Source organism: Clytia hemisphaerica, unplaced genomic scaffold (genome assembly GCF_902728285.1).
Source record: "Clytia hemisphaerica strain Z4C2 unplaced genomic scaffold, Clytia hemisphaerica genome assembly, whole genome shotgun sequence".
NCBI lineage: Eukaryota > Metazoa > Cnidaria > Hydrozoa > Leptothecata > Clytiidae > Clytia > Clytia hemisphaerica.
The window spans coordinates 56,226-78,026 of NW_027104612.1; the positions used below are offsets into that span (position 1 = coordinate 56,226).

At 35.7% G+C, this 21,801-nt stretch overlaps 1 protein-coding gene across 1 annotated transcript in view; it reads right to left on the minus strand.

Moving 5' to 3' along the window:
• LOC136824266 (ankyrin-3-like) overlaps nt 1-21,801 on the minus strand; it is a 47,636-nt gene that overhangs the window by 4,153 nt on the left and 21,682 nt on the right. Inside the window, exons 15-32 of the mRNA XM_067080432.1 lie at nt 21,542-21,640; nt 21,060-21,158; nt 20,747-20,845; nt 20,323-20,424; nt 19,467-19,565; nt 18,632-18,829; nt 17,854-17,955; nt 14,521-14,619; nt 13,595-13,693; nt 13,215-13,313; nt 11,510-11,624; nt 6,581-6,965; nt 6,114-6,239; nt 2,824-3,032; nt 1,915-2,114; nt 1,396-1,691; nt 816-1,015; nt 339-610 (exon numbers count right to left, since the gene is read on the minus strand). Of these exons, the coding sequence (XP_066936533.1) occupies nt 339-610; nt 816-1,015; nt 1,396-1,691; nt 1,915-2,114; nt 2,824-3,032; nt 6,114-6,239; nt 6,581-6,965; nt 11,510-11,624; nt 13,215-13,313; nt 13,595-13,693; nt 14,521-14,619; nt 17,854-17,955; nt 18,632-18,829; nt 19,467-19,565; nt 20,323-20,424; nt 20,747-20,845; nt 21,060-21,158; nt 21,542-21,640 (2,898 nt within the window). The remainder of the gene's footprint in view (nt 1-338; nt 611-815; nt 1,016-1,395; nt 1,692-1,914; nt 2,115-2,823; nt 3,033-6,113; nt 6,240-6,580; nt 6,966-11,509; nt 11,625-13,214; nt 13,314-13,594; nt 13,694-14,520; nt 14,620-17,853; nt 17,956-18,631; nt 18,830-19,466; nt 19,566-20,322; nt 20,425-20,746; nt 20,846-21,059; nt 21,159-21,541; nt 21,641-21,801) is intronic.

Here is a 21,801-nt window from a genome sequence, read left to right on the forward strand (position 1 = left end):
AAATATTTGTATAGATCAGCACAATATGACAATGTCTGATATGTATAAAACGGGAACACTTTTATATAAAAATAAAACCTTTAAATACCCCAGTTGATAAGGAAAGTTATATCAGCAACTTTTATCTATTCAAATATAGTTGACTCTCTCCAACGTCTATAATTCAAATTAACGAGTCAATCTCCTCAGCTGGAAAATTGTGTAAAGTAATCCCCGTTATTGAAATCTTTTATTTGAAGAAAATCGTGGTCCCTTGAAGATCAAATTAGAGAGAGCCAAATGTATTTGAGGAAATATTGCACCAGTATGGAAGATTAATAAAAAAAATTAAACTTTACCTCAGGACCAAATTTGATTTCGAAGAAACAGAAATGCGCTTCATCTTTTCGAATACGTTCGCTGATGAACGAAACCAGCCCGTTGACAACGCCCTCCGAGGGCGAACGTGCAAAGTCCACCCTGAACTGGATTGAATTAATTTGAAACGGTTGGAACGTAATGCGCATGTTCCTCGGACTCTGATTGGTGCTGATTTCTTCGGCCAATCGAATGTTTAATGTTTGACCTTTATATGTTGCTATTCTGTCGGATCTTGCCAGCTCGGTGAAGCCTTAAGTGTGAAAGACAAGAAAACAGGTTAAGTTTCGAATGTAAGGTCGAATGGCAACTAAAAAGGTTTTTGTCATCCTCGTTTCCTTATCGTAAAAGCCAGTTTTTAGATGGACTCGATTGTTTTGGTACTTTTTATCTTTGCTGACAAATTAGTTTGGTTTCTGATTTAGTGAACACCTTAGGAGAATTCGGATAATCTATACCTTCATTTGCATTGAACATGTCTTCTTTGGCCGCGTAATCATCAGTGATGAGACAAATCCTCAATTCACCGCTCTTCTCACTGAGCATACGCGCGTAAACAATAAACTGTGCGTTGTATTGGATGATCGAGGCTTCTTCTTCGTATTGACCAATGTTCTTCAACGTTGACTCAATGTCCTTCGTTTGGATAAGCCAGTATCTGATAAGAAATATCAAAATTCAATTTAAAATTATGGATAGAAGGGTTTCGGCTGGTCAATAATTAGACAATTAAATCAATGTATTTTATATACAAGTTCATAAATCAGCAGTGCCAATAAACCTGTCTATAATGTACAATCGAAACTCTGTAAAGACAGTTTGCAGGGACACTTCTTTTTAGAAGAAGGGGAGGATGATGCAATCGACAGAGGTGTACTTTATAGGATCAGACATCAGGCAGTATTAAAATAAGGACGTGTTCTGATAATTATATAAGAACAAAATTTTTGTGGCTATTCAAGGTGTTATTCGTCAAAGACTCTTATATTTCCAGGAACGTTTTTTTTTGTGGATGAAACAAAAAAACAGTGTACTCACCTGGTGAAATCATTAGTACTGAACGTAGCTGAGTGCCCAACTACCTTCAGCGGTGTGCTTTCTGTAATGTCTTTCCATTCACAATCCAATCTGATTGAACTGGAGGAAGAGGCTTTGGCATCTTTTGGTACCCAGGCTAAAAGGTGGAGTTTACCATCTTTGTTGCCTTTCGGTAAAGGCGTGGTGACATTGATAGGTTTGCTGAGTTTGGTTGGCGGATCAAGGCTAATGATTGGACCAAGACCGGGTGCTTGATCACTGTTCGATGTGATTAGATTACGATCGATGCGTTGGCTCTAGAATAAAAGAAAAGATTAATGCTACATATGATATTTTGAGAGCTCAAACTCTGTTTTCTACAAATAGAAAATTCTTTAAACGATTTGACGTTGGCAGTTTTTACAAAACGATCACAGAATTTTGATCTAAATCACGCACCAGTCAAATACGGATGTTATCTTGGGTATGCTTGCCTTGGTTAAGCTTTAGATAAAAAAATTACCATTCTTCTATCCTTACCTGTAAAATAAGCTTTGTTGTCGTGTTCAGAGTCTTCTGTGGAAAAGTGATCGCAACGTCAGGTATTGAAGCTGAGCGGATTTCACCACCCGACGGGTTCATGGCATACCGTTCCTTGAGAGGTCTGGAAACGAGGACCAGTTTGTCTGGAACCTCTGGAAGTGTAACAGCAACGTAGCCCGGCGTCTTGGTGGCATTTTCTAAATTAGAAAACAAAAAAGTACAATCACCTTACTCAAAGAAAACGCCCTACTTAATTTTTCACCAAGATTACTATCATAATCAAGATACTCATTTCTTTATTTCGGCAAAGGAATTTTCGGATGTCACTCGCTATCTTTAAATTAATCATATGTCTTACGAAATGTTTATTGTGACATATAGATTGAGATAAAACATTGGATGGAGTGGCAAGTTGAGTAGGCTACGTCGTATCTTCCTTCATTTTGAGCGTAAAACTCCTAATCTTTGGCATATGTGCACTGCTCTTGTTTTGAATATTGAAATTCTCCGGATAAATGAAATGAAACAATAGAGAGTTTCCTAAGCCAATCAGCTGTGTTTTAAAAAAACATTCTTTTATTTTAAATCTCTATTGATAAACATATTTTGCGAAAGTTATCTATTATGTTTACACCTATTAATAAGTAATTCCCGGTGGGGTTACTAGTGGCCGCCTATAGCAGTACCTATAGACCAAGAGTAAGACCTAAAAGCCTGGAACTGTCTATTGTGTAGACTAGGATTTGAGTCACAAACCCCTGGTTTGAAACGCTGAAGCCTAGACCATTTGGACATCTCACTGTAAATCACCACAATTCGAACCTTGTTATTATCTGGAGAACCTTATTTTTAAAAAGATTACAACTACAAAGGTTTTAATCTTCAGTATATTAAAAAAACCGTTACCATCAATAGGCACTTCTTTCCATTTGGAATGTTTTGGGTCATTTTTCATCACCACAAGTTCTCTTTCTTTCAACTTCAGTGCCACGAAATGTGGAATCTCCAAAGTGACAGGTCGCAACAAGTCCATGCCTTCCGGTGAAATCTGTAAGACGCGGCTTGCGATGCGTTCTTGTGGGAGCAATGTTAAGTTGGCAGGTAATGTGTCGCTTCTAAATTGTTTAAAAAAGTTGATTAAAAGTATAGATCCGTTATAAAATGCTTAGGAGAAGCGAGATTGAGAGTTTTATATTTTATAATCAAATTTGCATATTCATCGGATACCAATCATGAAAGTGTTTGTACAAGAACTTTAAATGTAAATTCATCTATTACAGTTATCTTTTACTTTCATGTGTGGCTAACGATAACACAAAATGACCAAACCTAAGCTATTGACTATGGCTATTGAATGGAAACAATACTTAAATATATACGACTACCCTGCTAGCGCGTTGTTCCTTATATCGAGTTAGCTTTCCACCTTATGCGGGCTTTTTTTGTACTGCCATGGGTAAAGGAGACAACAGGGAAGGAAAGCCGGAAAGGGAAGGAAGGATATTGCATTCCATTTAAAGAGCAATGTATCATTTGAAATATGAAAATATCCCCTTTTGCTCATAAAAACTTCTTGAAAGTATATTCTATAAAAGAAGTACTGCTATTCAAATAAGGACACACTACTGCAAAGTCTAGTTATCCTCGACTAATTTTAATCTTTAATTCTGAGCTAATTTCAAACTTTCTTATATATATTGCCATATTTGACGAAGTTTAAAATTGTGAACATTTTGTTCCATGTTTTTATTTACAGATTTTTGTTAGTACAGTAAAACCTCTAATTAACGAACACTCTAAAAGGCGAACACCTCCGATTAACGGACAATTTCATTTTCCCCGGCCGTTTCCTAGTCAAATCCTCATAAAAAAGTTTCTAAACGGCGGACACTCAATTAGCGGACCCTCTGGTTAGCGGACAAATTTTTTCGCACGAAATGGCCAAAACCCCTATTTTAGCTCTCCAATTAGCGGACATTGAATATCAAACAGGTCACAGACGTCCAAAATCGAAAAAATTTGTTTTAGATATTTTTATTTCAAGCACTTATTAAAAAAAAGTCTATTCACGGTAAGTGTGCACTCTTTTTTCTTTTACCTATAACTTTTGAAGGAATTCTTTAATCTTTATAAATTTGGTATCATTAGAAAGATATTAGTGAGTGAAACAATTTGAAATAAAAAAATCTCTAAAAAAATCCTAAAAATGAAGATGAAAATGAAGAAGAAAAAAATAAAGATCTTGTAGAAAAGTGTTATAACTTTCATTTTCACTGGAGAGATTCTTTGATCTTAGGAGTTCATCACTGTGAAGAAATTTCATTAAAATATTTAATCAATACAAAGTTATGATATAAAGTTAATAAGTGATCGACCCCAAAAAATAGCAAAAAACTGCAGAAAACAGCGTTTTTAGACGTCAATCAGCTTATAACTTTCTTTGATATCTTTTGACTGATAGATTATTTTTGAGAATTTTTTTCACAGTGATGACGTTCGATTATCAAGGATTTACATCAGTAAAAATGATAGTTATAGCACTTTTCTACAAGATCTTCATTTTTTTCTTCTTCATTTTCATCTTCATTTTTAGAATTTTTTTAAAGATTTTTTTATTTCAAATTGTTCCACTCACTAATATCTTTCCGATGATACCAAATTTATAAAGATTGAAGAATTCCTTCAAAAGTTATAGGTAAAAGAAAAAAGAGTGCACACTTATCGTGAATAGACTTTAGTCTTATTATTCAAATTATTTCTACAAATTTCCAGTTTTCCCTTCACCTATTCAACGAATTTAGATGCGCCAAAGAAATCATAAATCCCTGGTACTTCAAGTCCGTACCCACCACCTCGATTTAACCTCTTGCCAGTCACTCGAGCTCTGATTCCAGTGTTTGGTACTTTCACGGCGATCTTTGATCGGATTAATCGGATTCAATTTTGCTTGTTTTAGCCAACTTTTAGGAAATTAACAGAGAAGAAATGCTTTCTTTTTCTTTTATCCTTTAGAGGACAAATATAAGTACATTCTGTGAAAATTTCAAGTCTCTAGCACTTTACTATCCGGAATTATCTTGATTCCGATTTAGAGGGATCTCAAGCGGGATGAGGACGGGATAGAGGGATCTCTCGAAAACGAAAGTGCCTAATAACTGGTGAACATTTTTATGTATCAAAAAACTTTTTTTCCTACTTTTACATTACTATAAGAATACTTTATATATGAAATTTCATCTCCTTATGAGCACTACCTAAGGAGATACAAGGAATATTAGCCAAAATAATCCCGATTTTGCAAAAGTTCCAATGAAAGATCACTGTGTTTTAAGAAAAGGGTACACAGTTTAGAAATATTCTCAGGGAGATGGCCAACAATACTGTCCTTTCCCATCGAGTCTGTTCGAATGACCGCCATAGCAATTTTGTCAACCATGTTATCTGGTTCACGTTTACAAAGTTGTTATATTTCTAGATTTTCTTTTATTTGTTAAAAAATAAATTGTTGCGTTTTAATAACCTTTCTCTTGCTCTTCTATGGCCTAGTGTCTGAAGATAAGTACTTTAGACCCCAATTTTGTATTTTCGACACCCTGGGATGGTCTAATTTCAAAATTGGACCTCCAAAGATCAAAAGTTTCTAAAAGGCGGACACTTCTAATTAGCGGACACTAACCCCTTTCCCCGATGGTGTCCGCTAATTAGAGGTTCCACTGTATTATTTTAATTTTATTTACTGAAATGAAAAAACAAATGTTACGTGTCCTGAATTCATTACCCATTTAAATATGATTTATAGAAAGAATTATCATCAAAAGTAAAGTTAAGTACGTTAATCAATGACCTCTAACACAAAAACGGCATGGTGAAATTCGAAACCGTGCGGTCAATCGGTAGTAAATTTTGAGAGTATCAATATTGAAATCGAAAGAACTAGCACTTTTGCCGACAGAATTGCCCAGAAACTTTTTAAGAAATTATGTTACCCGAAATGGCAACAGTTACTCGATCCGGAAACTTTTTTTTACCCGTTCAAGTAACGTTACTCGATCGGGAAACTGTTGCCGTTTCGGGAATATTCCCGTACTGAGAGTGTCGGGTTAAGGGTTGGTTGTAAAAAGGCTTAATAAACTGGAAAACTAATGCGATATTCAGATTTGAAACACGAACAAAACGGCAGCAATAGTTGAACTTACTTTCTGAAGCGTACAGTGACACGTGTTGGCATTTGACAAGCTCCTGGAGGGAGAGTGATTCGAATTCCACTTTGTTTGCTCACCATCGTTGCGCCTCTTGCATCAACGTTGAAGCTGATCAAAAACCTGAACAAAACAAATAACGATAAAATGAATACGTGTTTTGACAAACTTAAAGGGCTATCGTTATGACTAGAAATATTAATTTTAATACACTTGGAACTTATAATCTTTGAAAAAATGCTTTTACATTACAATGTAAAGTACTACTAACTGAAATTCGTTACATTCGACTTAAAGTTAAAATTGAAGAGTGTAAGCTCAACCTCTTACCTCCTGAGAAGTTGGAAATATTAGAAATTTATTTGTCAACATATTTCTAGTAGATTAACTCATATTTAGCCTTGCATTTTGAAGACTGACCTTGCGTACTAGTGAGCACTTTTCGTAGAAAATTGTTTACTTACGTTCCCTGTTTGGGAGGTCCACTCAAGAATGAATTTTCAGAAATGATTTTCTGGTAATCACGCTCAACCAACATTTTCTTCGTCAAAACACGGACTTCCTTCTTCTTCTCCGGAACTTCGTCATGTCCGTTAGCAATCACCACACCGGGTGCGGCATCCAAGCTATTAAGATAATCGTCATCATTTTGGGCTGAGTTTTCTACTTGTGATTGATCGACCATTGCGATTTCAGTTTCCTCGACAATTTGGTTTTTGATTTCAACAGAATCTTCGACAACTTGGTTTGAACCGTTTTGTTTTTGTTGGAGGAGTGGAGACGGGTGATCTTCAAGACCAGCAAAGTCTTCTTCGAAATCTTTTTGGATTGACTTTTTCTCTTTGTGAACTGAAATAGAGGGGAATGAAATTGCTAAAAAATCTATACAATTAAACACGAAATGAACCCTGTTTTACTGATCATACAATTCACCTTAATTTCTTTAAACCGTCTAAAAATTTTGAAGCCTTTGAAAGTTCTTAACCTTTTGGAATTTCAGCCTAAAAATGTTTTGGAAGTATTTTTTTCTTCTGGATTTTGAAAGTATTTTGGTATAACTTCTTCTCATAACTCAGTACCTGCAAGGCATTAAAAAGCGTCCAATCTAAAAGCATCCTACGCGCAACCAAAGAACAAGTCAATCACAAGATTTTTTTTGTGAGCTTACAGCTTAGCGCAACAATTCTTTAGTTGTGTCAGCTTTCAAACTTATAGTATCCAACACGAAACACAATTTTCTTAACATCCGAAACCTAGCAGAGGTTTCTTGTCACTTCTTGACCATTTTTTTAACATATCATTTCGAACTACAGGTTGTCCGGAAAGATAATTACGATGATAAACCCGAACCGACAAAATCATTGTTGTTTGTTTGAACTTAATTTATTGAAAAGGGCTAAGATATTTTTGTTTATGACAGATTAGACAAAAAAAGTCTTATCATCTGTTATTACTTCCTATGTGACAATTTTTTTGTCATAATCCTCCTTGTGAAATAAATAAATTTCTCAGCTAAAGTTTTTTATGAGAAATCCTTTCTGTTTCAAAATATAAAGAAAGAACTAAAAACCCCATACATACGTTTTAGCGAGTTTTATGCTTGAAGCGTTCTCCAAGTATTTGTAATATTCTCACTTAACCCTATTCGGCCTGGGGGGGGGGGGCTGTTTCTGTTCGGAGGTCAAATTATTGGTAATAGCTCCTGAAATAATAGAGCTTTTAGAATACAATAGTTATTTATAAGAACAAAGGAAATTTTTGGTTTTTGCTCACTTTGCGCATGATGAGTGACGTCAACAAAATTTTTTTTTTGTCAAAAGTTACCTTATGTGACAAGGATCTTTTGTGCCAAATTTCATCCAAAAAGACCCCCTAGATCAAAAGTTAAGGGGTGGTACAGGAAAAGCCCCCCCCATTGTTTTGAACCGCTAATTTCAAGATTTTCTTTATTTCAAATTAAATCACACTTGCGTAGAACCTCGAATTTTTGAAATATTTGAAAATTTTTAGCATTTTCTAAATCATGACAATGTGGTAACAAAAATTGTTATGAATTATGCATATTCATAGATCTTCACAATGGATGGAGATCTTCACTTCTCAAAGGAATAGAGCGCGATGCGATAAAGTCTGTACAAAATTGTTCTTAGCGAAACGGAAGCGGAGCACGAGTTTCAACTACACGTTTTATTTTTTATTAGAGCACCTAAAATTTGGCTGAGCCTGGATGTGCTTATTTTTTTTAGCAATTTTCAGCCTAAAATGTTCTTAAATGCGTTCCTAATTTTTCAGACTACTCTAAATCGACAACATGATACAAAATAAAGAGCACTTAAATTTGGCAAAATTTGGACAATATTTGACTCTCGACTTTTGAAGATCCATCCCTAAATTCGGTTAAAACTGCTTAAAAAGAGGAAAAAATTGTAGTTTTTTGTCATTTTTTTCCAAACTGAGGCTGGGCATGTTCTCAAGATGTTCTTAATTTTTCGACGAATTTCAGCCTATATGTTCTTATAAACTAGGTTCTAATAAAAAAAAAACGTGTATCTAACATTCGCCCGTAGGCCTTCAGGGTGGTACAGGCTATCTGTAAATGAAGACGCGATTGTATTTGTGGATTTTTGGTGTGATTTTCTAGATAAACTTTTTCTTTGTATTTGGTTTAAAAAAATGCTAACCGAACAACTACTCTACAATCAGTGCCACAATATATTGGCACTTTTTGGCTAATTTACCATTTTTCGAAAATTAAAGTTCGAGCGAGAATGTCAATTTCAGGCCTTCAACTTGATGTCATCGATTATTTCGATCTGGGAGTGATTTTTTGGTTTCTAGGCTATATTTCAAGCCCTACTGGACCATTTTTGAACTTTTGGATCCTCAGATCCTAGTTAAAACAAGTTAAAACTCTATCCTTCGAACCTACTTTAGAGCACTTACAAATCGATTGTGGTTTCAAAACACCCCGGTGAATTTCCCTTTTGTGCCAAGTATTTTGTGACTGATTGTAGTCCCCTCGTTAGATATTTCATTTCCGTTTCCTCATTAATATTTATAGATAATATTGGCGTTTAGTTGATTTTGTAAGGTGATATGTGACTTTAGGCCATTTTCTTGTTTTCTTATTTTATGTCCGGTGCTTCGCGCAAATAAGAGATTGATTTTTGAGACTACATTTAAATAGAATTTAGTCGTGGGCCATGAAAGGGCTACAAAACAGCTTGTTTTGGGGAGAGATTTCATTAGGATTTATATAGTTTTCGGAGTTAAGTGCTTTTAGGCCATTTTTTGTTTTGACGATTAAGTCGATTATGAAATTTAAAATTTTTTCGATTGAGAGTAACTTTACGCCAAGTGAGATAAGAGCTACAACACATCTTATTTTAGGAAAAAAATCTCACTGATTTTTTTCAAAGTACATTTTGAAGTTGTCTTTTAGGCAGTGGCGTGGTAGCAGGGGGGTCAGGTGGGGCAAGCCTCACCAGCAGAACTCTTTTGAGAATGGGCGCCAAGAAGGATTTTTCAGAGCCCCCTATCAAAAGATCGCCTAATTCTGCCTGGTCACCCCAGAGAAAATTTCCCACCACGCCACTGTAGGCGCCATCGTTTTTATAATTTTTTTTTGCGTTTTTATGTAGGTGTGACAGATCTCAACGGATTTACGAATCAAAGAAAAATGGAATAATAAAACACAGATCGACTTTCTAAAACTACTAAAAACACGCATTCCATTAAATGAAGTTATTAAACACCGAATTCTAATTCTAAAGCCTAATGGTCGCTTTCTAATCAGCTTTTCCGACTTAGTCAAAGTTACACGACACACATCATAGTATAGCTTTGTTTCGGGAAGATGGTATTGCTATATGTTGGTATCGCTCACATTCCAGTTTTTGGTATAGGTGGCATTCTAAACATCTATGTCCTTTATCGTTTATTGAGATTTAAAAAGAAAAATAACAATTTACAGTTTGGAAATTTGGAGAGATTGTTGATTGCTTTAAATATTTCAGATTTGGTGACTTGTATCATAGCAGTTCCACTTAAGATTACTCTCTACATGATGATAAAAAATACAGAGAATTCACCATTGCAAAAGTTCTCATATTTAGTGGACCTGTTTTGTCAGAATTCCTCCATTCTGATCACAACCATGATAGCTGTCAATAATTGCATTAAAATCACCAGATTCTCAAGTTATAATAGCATCATGACAATGAAAAGGGTTAGAAATTTCATCAGAGCCACATTCATCGTATCAGCTTCAACAATTTCATTACTGTTTTCACCATATCTGGGCTTGATTATTTTCACATTGACCATTGCTGTAGCGCTATAGCAATGATTATTTCTTATGTCATTATTGTGAACGAATTAAAACGAACTAACGAAAAACTTTGTAAAGAAGCCACCGTTGAAGGCAAGAGAAGAGTGAAACAGGAACATAAAGTTACAAAAACAATCTTGATTCTATTGGTCTTTTTCTGTTCGTGTACCATTTTACCAATAATTATAGGCGGGATTGGATATTTTGGCTTTGGGATGGAGACATTTCGAAAATGTATGCCGTTTTTGGCATTTGTTGTTAATTTGAATTCGATTACAAATCCTTTTGTGTACGTTTTGAGGAATGGGAAATATCGAATTCGTTTGTTGAAAAGGGCGAAAACTGATCAGAATCAAAACACAAAAGGTGATCGAGCTCCAAGATCGAAGGAAACGAAGAAATTGAGCGAAGACCCTTCTCCTCGATTCATATCAACAGGAACGAAAGAACCTGAACAGATTCCTTGCAATGACCGATTTTTCAAAAGTGAAGAAACCCCGATTTCGAATACCGATCTGGATCAACGTGACGGAAGGGATGATTGTGAGGAAAATAACAGTGCAACAAATGTAAGAATAACTACACCAGCACTGCATCGTCAAATTAATGTCCTTGAAAAGGGATTTTAGTTATGCCAAGTGCATTTTTGATTTGAATGAAAATAATTCGTGGTGCATTCACTAATTTGGAAGACAATCATGGGTTTCAACAAAGCTAAGCAGGGAAAAAGAAAATTTGCAATTCAGGGCCTCCCGAGTGACTCCAGAAAAACACTCTGATCTTTCAATCCAAAGATTAGCATTTTCATTTTCGACGTCAGAAAAGAAAGGGTTTGTTCTTTTATTAAACCGTACTTTTTCTTCAAACTTCCATATTTTAAGAAATATCTATAGCTATGAACCTCAAATCTCACACGTGACTCCAAATGTATGAGTGTTGAAGATTTATAATGGCGACACGATAAAAAGAAAAAAAAAGTTGCGTCAAAAGTGCAGTTTTTTTCTGAATCACCCTGTACATTTCGTTTGGAAAAGGGTCACTACGTAAAGTGTGAATCACTTACCTTTGTCTTCAGCTTCGTCCGTAGCTTCGATTAAGAGTGTTTCTTCTAATGCTTCAGGGTTCAAAAAGATGTGTCGAACTCTCTCCCAACGTTTAGCTGCTGGTATTTTCGATTCCTACGAAAAATTCGATTATTTTATGTGGAGAAATATATAGAATTTCTGTTCAACTATCGTCTTTCAGGAGATTTGGGTTGCAGAGCAGCATATGCATTCAGTCCTTGTTTAGACTCATCAGCACTGTATACTACACCCTGGCTAGACAGATCCCATTGCCTAGCATTTCACGCCATAAAACTAATTGTGGCGCAGACTGAAAGAAAAAGTGGACAGAAGGGAAATTCCCTGGGGAATTATACTGCAATTCAAGAGGGAAATTTCACCCCACCCCCAGTGAAGAGAAGGTTAACTCCTGGATTGTTTGGTAAACTTTGAAGTAACCCCTTGGATCTTCATCCGCTGCTGAGCTCTATCCCTTGATCCTCCCTCAGATATTTCGAACATTGACTAAGATATCACCAGTTTTCAGAGAAAATACCACGCCTTTTTGATAGTGATCAAAGTTTCCAGAGTATTGGAGCTTAAAACAACTAGAAAAATAATATCAAGCAGCTTGCTTTCAAAGAAAAAACAAGTGTAACATGTTTTATAACGTCATGTTTTTTTCTTCAAGTTTTTATAACTATAACAATCCCCCAAAAATTTTCTTTAAATTTAGTCCAAAGTTTATAACATATATAAAGAATGAAAAAAAATAGAAGAAAAAGCACTCCTTTTTTCCCTTTTTCTTGTATAAATTCATAGAATTTTGTCTGCTAATTTCTCTCGAGAAATATAAAAGAGGGCTGAAGCTTTTTATAAGAATGTAAGTTGCAACAGTCATGCTCTTCAGATATCAAATCAAGGGTTTGCTTGTTTTAAAAATATGGTCAAAAAAATGATTTAAAAGAAAAGAATTATTTTATTACAACAAAGGAAAGAAATGAAAAAGAAATGAAGAATAAAAGAAAATGAAAAAAAACAGAAAACAAAAAGGGGCGTCAAAGTCTAGCGAAAATCTGCAAAAATTATTAAATATTTAAGAAGGATCTAGAAAAGTTTATCGCGCATGGAGAATCTTTAAAAAAATAAACATACACCTTGCAAGAATGAAAAGGTTATCATTCTGAATCAAAAGAAAAAATACAAACATTTGAATATTCCAGCTCCCATAAATGAGAGAGTACATAATGAAAATAATTCAGCTCAAAGTGTAGAAGAGATTTCGAAAACTCAATAATTTGGGCAACATCACAAAAGGGAGAAAATGACTCAATAATCTACAAGAAAACCCTTTATACAGATTTATATACAAAAGATAGAAAAAGAGATGAGAGCCAGATGTCCTTCATTTTATACCAAAACGGGATCTAATTTTTTGGAGGAGAGGGCCCACAAAAACTTGAAATAAATTCTTTTAAATTCCTTGGAAGTTCTACGATCGAACGATCTACCCAGACATTTTTGAAAATCGTAGAGAGAATTTCTTTTAAATTTCGATCGACTTTTCTGAACATTTTGCGCCAGTATAATTCTTCAAAACTATCTTCACGCACCACTCTATCCCCGGAAAATATTTCTTCCTAATAACTTCGTAAGAACGTATAAATAACAACGCGAATCACCCTTTACAGGGTACGCATTACAATAACAAGTTGTCATTCTTACCTCTTTTTTGATCACAATCTTGGTCGTAATCTTCTGGAGAACCGTAATGATGGTCACTTGTTGCGTTATCTCCGCAAGGTAGAGCGCAGTGTGTCCTTCCTGTTGTTAGAAGTGAATTGAAGATGATAAGATTGTCACGATGTGGCATGTGTTATTAGGTGAGTTGAATCAAGAATTATGACGTAGCTAAGTCAATTATACAGAATTTGCTAAAGAATGAACTCGATAACAAACGCAGCAAAAGCGAAAAAAAGAAAGACCAAATTAGTTAACCAGACAAAACACAAATAAAACTGAAAATGAAAAAAAACAAAACAAAAACAAAACAAATGGAACATACGAACGAATATATATATTGCGAATCCGTAAAACAAACTAACCTTATTCAAAGCATTGGGAGATGCGTTATACTTAAGCAACAAATTGATGACATCTTTGTGACCTTTGACAGTCGCCAAATGTAGAGGTGTATTGCCAGTCTGAAATAGCAAGATAAATTTTTGACCATAACTTAACGGAAATGTTATTGAATTGGAACGAAAAGTAACAGAAAGTAAAAAGATTCACAGCAAGAGCAAGGGTTTCCATATAATTTTTTAATCATAATTCCTGCTGTTGATACGTTCCATGTACAATGCTAACGCACAATGTACCAAAGTACAACTGTTAACTCTTTAGGATCGTCTTTTAGTAGCAGTGGGCTACAGGGAATTTTTTTCTCAAAACTAGCAGTTCCAAATTTTTTTTGTCTGTTGGGTCCCAAATACCTAATTTTTTGAAGCTTATATATATGGTAGAGGTAGAGGTATATAATTGTTACATTCTAATCCTAGTTTTTTCCACACCAACAGAACAGGTTCTAGGTTTTTATCTAGGCAAAAATGCCCGAAATTGGCCCATTTTGGGCATAAAAAAGACCGGAGAACCGTCAAAAACTGAAAAAATAAAAAATTATTTCAGATTTGTGTTATTTGGGTCCCAACGGACCAAAGAAAATTTGGAATCGTTAATTTTGAGAAAAAAGTCTCTATAACCCACTGCTACTTTAAGCTCTGAAACTTCCAAAAGAAACCTGCTTGCCAATAGTTTTGTGTTCGGTAGTCGTTCGCATGACATTAAAAGTTCAATCTCAATATAAGTGTCTTAGGGAATTGAACACCTTATTAATGTCGTATGAAACCATCAAATTTTTGCTCTGTTTGAAAATTGACTTATCTAAATCTCAAAAATAAACACCAAATATTTAAGCCTTTAGTCAACTCTAGTGAACGATATGATTTATCCGAACAACAAGGTTTCCACTCACCTTTGTTTTTGCTTCCACATTCGCTTCATTTTCCAGCAGCAATTTCGCCATTTCATAATGACCGTATGATGCGGCTAGATGTAGTGGTGTGAATCCAGTCTAGTGTGTAAAATAGTCGAATGCGTTTTAGTTAGTCCCGTTCACTACTGATTACGATTAAAATCGTAGTAGCGGGTTCATACCGGAGCTACCTCAAACAGCCATAACTTTTGACAACAAACTATTGCTTGTGTTTTATTGCATTCTGGAAGTCTACACGAGATTCTGCAGCCATTAATCGACCGCCGGAGGCGGTTTCTTTCATAGTGGTACGCTAATCTCGTTTTGCCTTGGCTCATTACTTTGTCTACCATTTGCTTTCGGTTTTTTTAACTAGATTACCCAGGTGTTTCTCTTTTTTTTCCCTGAATGTCTTATATTCGGAATTGAATAATCGAGACATGAAAAATGACTATATTGTAATCTGTTTTCAATGAATAATCTAAAATGTACTGGAGATGACATGTTTATCTGGTACATGACATGTAAGCGTTAATAATGTGCGCGCGCTCTTTCGCGAGCGTGATGGAAGGCGGTCGTTTCAGTGTGGTTTACATCCAGACTGTGACCTAGTATATACAAACACAACACAAAGGAACTTTTGAAATACAATAATTTCGACGAAAATCTCAATAAAGTTTGGATTAGTCTTACTGGCAAGATAGAAAACGGAAAATTTGCAAGTACAGTTGACACTCTAGTTCGATCTTCAAGGGGAATTGGATTTTTGTCGAATAAGGGAACATATCGAATAATAGAGCGTCGTTTGAGAGTGTTTCTTGTTGCTGGTGACTTTCAATATTTTCGAATAACGGAACGCAGCGAATATTAGAATGTCGAAATATAGAGCGTCAACTGTCTATATACTAAAAGTCTAATTCGTATTGAGCTGTGGGGGGGCCATTATGGATTTTTTTCCAAGTCTCTTTTTAGATCGAGCTCCGAGCGGGAAAACAGTAGAGTGTTCTTTTTTGAGGCGGAGTACGTTTTATTTTTAGACACGGCACCGGAAAATAGCATACGGTTCCTTGCCGATCGGGAAACGTCGCCCGGTTCGGAAGCGTATCTCCGTTTTCGAAATTCTACTTTACTGGTAATTTTCGTAAAAGTAAATAAACAGCAAGAAGCTCTTTGCTTTTTCTTTCTTTGGTTTCTTTATTGATTGATTGATCTGGTCTCTCTGCTCTGGTCACTGGTGCCATCGTTTGTACATGGATAGGGAATGGTCTAATGGTCATGGTATCCTGTTTCTTAAATAGAGAACATTTTGTTATGGATTTGTACAGTTGTTCTTCAGGCAGAAATTATTATGGGGCTTATCGCAACCAACCATCTTAACAAAATAAACAAAGACCAAAGACCAATGGAAACATTTACTTTAGCCCTCTTGAAAATTGAGAGTGGCATATTTTTGCCGCATGGTATACATCCAAGTAATTTGGCAGTCTTTGTATGATATGTTCGTTTCAACAACCGACTGACAACGACTGACCGACCGACCGACCGCCTCACTTTGTAGACCGACCGACCGCCTGACTTTGTAGACCAACCGACTGCCTCACTTTGTAGACCGACCGACCGCCGCCTCACTTTGTAGACCGACCGACCGACCGCCGCCTCACTTTATAGACCAACCGACCGCCGCCTCACTTTGTAGACTGACCTACTCATTTTTTAGACCGACTGACTCACTTTTTAGACTGACCGACTCACTTTTTAGACCCACCGACTGACTTTTTAGACCGACCGACTCACTTTTTAGACCGACCGACTCACTTTTTAGACCGACCGACTCACTTTTTAGACCGACCGACTCACTTTTTAGACCGATCGACCGACTGACTTTTTAGACCGTTCGACCGACTCACTTTTTAGACCGATCGATCAACTCACTTTTTAGACCGATCGACCAACTCACTTTTTAGACCGATCGACCAACTCACTTTTTAGACCGATCGACCAACTCACTTTTTAGACCAACCGACCGACTCACTTTTTAGACCGACCGACTGACTCAATTTTTAGACCGACTGACCGAACTCAATTTTTAGACCAACCGACCGACTCACATTTTAGACCGACCGACCGACTCACGTTTTAGACCGACCGACCCACTCACTTTTTAGACCGACCGACTCTTTATTTTATAAGAACACTTTATTTTCCATCATTTTTATTATGTTGTAAATAGGAAAAGGTTATAGTTATTGACACCATCATATGATAAAATGAATCATTCTAATTTCATTCAGATTTATATACATTAAAAATTTATCACTAGCACCTCTTCAATTAACACTAAACCTCATTATAAAAATATTGGTATTATCCTATCTTCCATTTCTTTGCGTTCCTTTAATATTGAGCGGCTGATATTTTCATTATATACCGTACCAGCTTTTTGTCCTCACTAAATTCATATTTTCTGTCTAAATGATTTTGGCCTTCGAGCTTAGCTTTTGCTTTAAATTATATAACTTATATGTCTTTATAAAAAGTAAAAGGTTAACCGGGGGGAAAAAAAATACTTTCTAATCTGTGACACATTTTTGTTCCTTGTGTTTTGTTTACATCGGGGGAATCCGCCATTTTTCTTTAAATCCGTCGACATAGCAACGTGATAGACCGTATATTTTATAGTCCGGGCTTTTACGGAAGATAGCTTAGAAACTCAACAAGGCGATATCTCGAGATTGGAAAGGAGTTAAGAGATAGTTGACCCCTCATTGGATCGGGAATTTAATAGAGAATAAGTTGGGAAAGGTAAGAGTGGGTATAAAGAGACTTTCGAAAATAAATATATCCGGGCATCTTTGGCGCGATGACGTCATCAGAACCAAAAAATAGAATATCTAAAGTTTGAGAAGGATTTAAGCAATGGTTGACCCCTCATATTGTATCGAAAATCATCGAGAGAATCTTTTCGGTAAATGACAAATTAATTTCAGTCAAGCAAAAAATTTATTACCCTTTCAATGACGTCATTTAGGACCCAAATGACGTCACAAAACATTAAATTTGCAATATTTTTAGTTTTCAAGTTCATCCATTTAGAGTGGTAATTTTTCGTTGTTTGGGCTTAAAAATCAGATCTTTTTACCCTCCCCACCATCCAAAGGGCTTATGATGCGTTCAGCTTATCTACTCCTCGGCGGGTGCGACGCCGGGTGACGGCTAGTATACTACTGTATGTGTATTGTATCAGGTATAATATACATTATGACATTTTCTAATGACAACATTTTTAAGATTTCTGATGATATTTCCATCCACGAAAATACTTGAAAATCTGACCTGCGTGGGAAGATTGACAATACCAGTGGTGTACTTCAACAGACGTTTGACGACGTCCACTTTGTTGTAATGTACTGATACGTGTAATGGTGATAACCCGTTCTAAATGTGAAAAATATATATCCAAATAAATATTTCATTTTCATTATTTAACGTGTTACATATCATTACAATGTATTGTACGTACAACTGGCATTCAATTCAATAGAGTTCTCTTTACCGTTATTGGGCTTTCCAGAAAAAAACCGTATACCCCCTGTTGAGGAGGTTCATTTCCGTTCCAAGGGGGTAAGGTTTGATATGTGCCGGAATTCCGTAGGGAGATACAAAAATCTGTCAAAAATAACTGGAATTCCATGGTGGTAGCCTTTTAAATCCTACTAAAATTTAGAGTTCCAATGGGGTTTAAACCTGAAATTGCCTGGAATTTCAGGGGGTTACTGCATTTCCAGCCATAAAATCGTGGACCTCCACACAGGGGGGGTATACGGTTTTTTCTGGAAAAGCCCATTGGCAAATTGGAAAAACAGTTTTAAGTTGTTTCAGTAGCATTATAATGTACAACTCTAGTCTAATCCTTATTTTCTTATCCGTTAATCATTTAGTGTAGAGGCTAAGCTCAAATAAACTTGGAAACAACAAGCAGAAGATAATGAGAGAGAGAATATGCATCTTCTCTTGATACAGGTATAGTTTGCACCCCTTAAGTTAGGCTCAGCAATACGTTTTAAAAGTTTAAAAGATAGATTTACCGAAGTTTTAGTATAAAATAGTATACCGTAGTTTGCAATGAAGGTGAAGCACCATGCTCGAGGAGCGTGTCTACAATTTCAATATCCCCTTCTTTAACTGCCAAATGTAATGGACTGACTCCATGCCTCGTTGTCATGTCAGCCTCGACTCCACGTTCAAATAGCAAATTGCATATGTTGATTTGGCTCTTCTTGGCTGATATGTGCAGTGGAGTAAACCCATTCTAGAAAGAAAAAAGACTTTTAAGAGTTAGTTAGAGTTTTTAAGAGTTTTGGCTGAAATGTGAATTGGAGTAAACCCATTCTGTAAAAAAAAGAAATGACCAAATAGATTGCATATACACATGGGACCTATTTCATCACCTACCTTGTGATGGGACCTTGTTTTATTTACAATAACTCTATGACATCAGTTCTTCCTTACTTTATCTTCGTCGGCAAAACATTTTATATGATTTATGGTATGATTAATAGATATTCGTGTGTGAGTTAAACTCAATCTCAATCGTAGGTCAGTAGTACTTTTTATTAGGCTAATGTAAAGTTGAGCTATACTAGACGTTACGGATTTTTCTCTACGCAGTATTAAATCGAATTTGCGTCAAAACACTTGAAAGGCTTCTATTTTTCGAAAGTGGAACTTACTAAGAAACGGGATGAAAAATCCCGGTTTTTGGTGAGGTACTCGTTAATGTAAAGTTTGGATTAGTGTTCACCGGTCAATCAGTCATAACTTATTGCTTTAAAGTGACCGAAATGTCACCAGTTTAGTCTGGAGTTTTGTTCACACTTCTCCGATCTTAAAACATATCCGATCTTTCAAGAGTTTAACCGAAAAATGAAAGTCTCAGCTTTACTTACCTTGGCTTGAGCTTGTATATCTGCACCAGCGTTAAGAAGTTGAATGGCAACTTCTGATTGGTCATAATGGCAAGCGATGTGAAGTGGTGTTAAACCATTCTAGTAAATCAAGATCAAGAAAATTGTGATTGGATAGGTGAGTCAGTAAACCATGTTCCTTCACCAAGATCTACCGGGTGACCCAGAAGTATAAGGGTTTGATGGCTAACTGTGTCCGAAATAATGTGATATTTTAATAAATTCGTTTGTTATTATAAAAGGGAAAGCAAACTTAAACTTTTGTATATAACTTGAAATTTGGCTCAGTGGTTCCCAAGTTATAAGCTTAATAAAATTTGTTTTTTAAAAAGTCCAAAAATACGTCAAAAATAGGGTATCAAATTAACGCATTTCTATGCAGAAAACCTCACATTTTTTCCTATTTTAATGACTTTTACGACTCAATTAATGATCTTAACTTATTTTTATTAATTATCCCAAGAAAAAGAAAACAGTGATTCTGAGCCATTTTTTACCGTACAAAAATTTCTTAGTGTAAAACGTTAAAAAATGCTTAAAATTTAGATACCCCTTTTTTGACGTGTTTTTGGACTTTTTCAATAGTGAATTCACATTAAAGTTTGGACGCAGTTTTAACCATCAAACCTTTATATTTTTTTCTGAGCCACCCGGTAACTGTAAAGATAATCCTGAATAGATACAAGAACATGTTTTTATTTTTTAAAAGGACATTTAACGTCTCTTCCTCCCGCCTCGAGCGCGCAATTATTCTTTGTTTAATTCTGCTTTGTGGGCGTAAGAGGCGGATCTACCTTCCTACCATTATCATAGAAAATAATAACTTTCAAAGCCTTACCTTTCCAGAAGCGTTGACATTCGTTTCACGTCGTCCCAACAGAGTCTCGACGATTGCTTCATGACCGTTCTTCGAAGCTTCGTGGAGCGGAGTGAAACCTCTCTACAAACAAAATCGAAGAATAAGAAGTTTGATAAAATGCTTCTCGGTCGATTTTTAAAATAATTTTCTTTAGGACATTTTAACAAAAAAGTGTTTTTTTTTTAATTCCTGAAACAATTTCTTCAGGGTAGTAAGAGCTAATTACGAGAATATTTGTAGAGAGGTATTTCAAAGGCAATTTTGCAGCTAAGTTTCATTTTTGCTTACGTTCCACAAAATTCCAAATATTCCGCTGCTATTGGTAACCTGATTTTGTAATCCAAATCAAAAGTCTTTAAATTGTAAAAACAGAAGTGTGAAATGTCCGAATTGAAAGACCAACCTTAGAGAGAAGTGTGACGTCAGCTTTATGGTCCAACAGACTATCGACGATATCTTCATTCCCATCGCGAGCACCCAAGTGCAATGCAGTGCTCCCTTCCTAAATAAATTGGAGAATAACTTTGACAAATATGATATTGACCATATTGATAAAGATAGACATGCTATGTTGATAAATTACAAAGGTACTTCAAAGCCATAAGCATGGGGAAATGGATGGCACTTTCAGAAGTTATCAAAGCGGCGACTCCTTAAAATTTGTAACATTAGGTTATACAGAAAAGAACAAAGCAGCGACAAAAAAAACAACGTACTTTATTTTGGACGTTCGGGTCTGCATAATTATCCAACAACACGGATACCAAGGCACTATCACCTTGACGACATGTCACGTGTAATGGTGTCTCGCCATCCTGAATCAAAATAGGGCAGTTAATGAATATGAATTCTGGTCTGCGAAAAGAAGATATTATAAGTTTTTGCTCAATGTTCCTCGATGGTGAATATTTTGCTTGTATTTTAGAATACTTTGTTATAACTTGAAAAAAAATGACCTGAATGGAAGCCAAACCCCAGGATTGTCTCAAAAGTTTTAATTTCTTTAAAAAAGACACTCTACAAAGGGGGGGGGGGTCGGAAAAGATTTACATTTTTTGTTTGCCGAAGTGCTTTTCCCTTAGTGTTTTTTTTTTACGAAGTCTATTTCAAAGTTTAATTGACAATTTATTTCTGAAATTAACACATTGGTAATTAAAGGTGTTCGGGGAATCAAAATCACATTTAGGTGGATTCTTACCTTTGTCTGAGCATTAATTTTGGCATTGTTTCTAATCAACAAACGAACAATCTGTATGCGAATCGTTCGGCAAGCAATATGCAATACTGTTTCTTCTCTCTAAAAAAGAAGAACAAGAGTCTAGTGCAAAGAACAAAGAAAATGATCGATTATACAGTCGGTTGACGAGAAAACGTCCTAAAATAGTTTAAAAAGTTCGCGTTTTCTTCATAAAAACTACGAGATTCTTCGTGTTTATTGATTTTTCTTAAGCCATATTT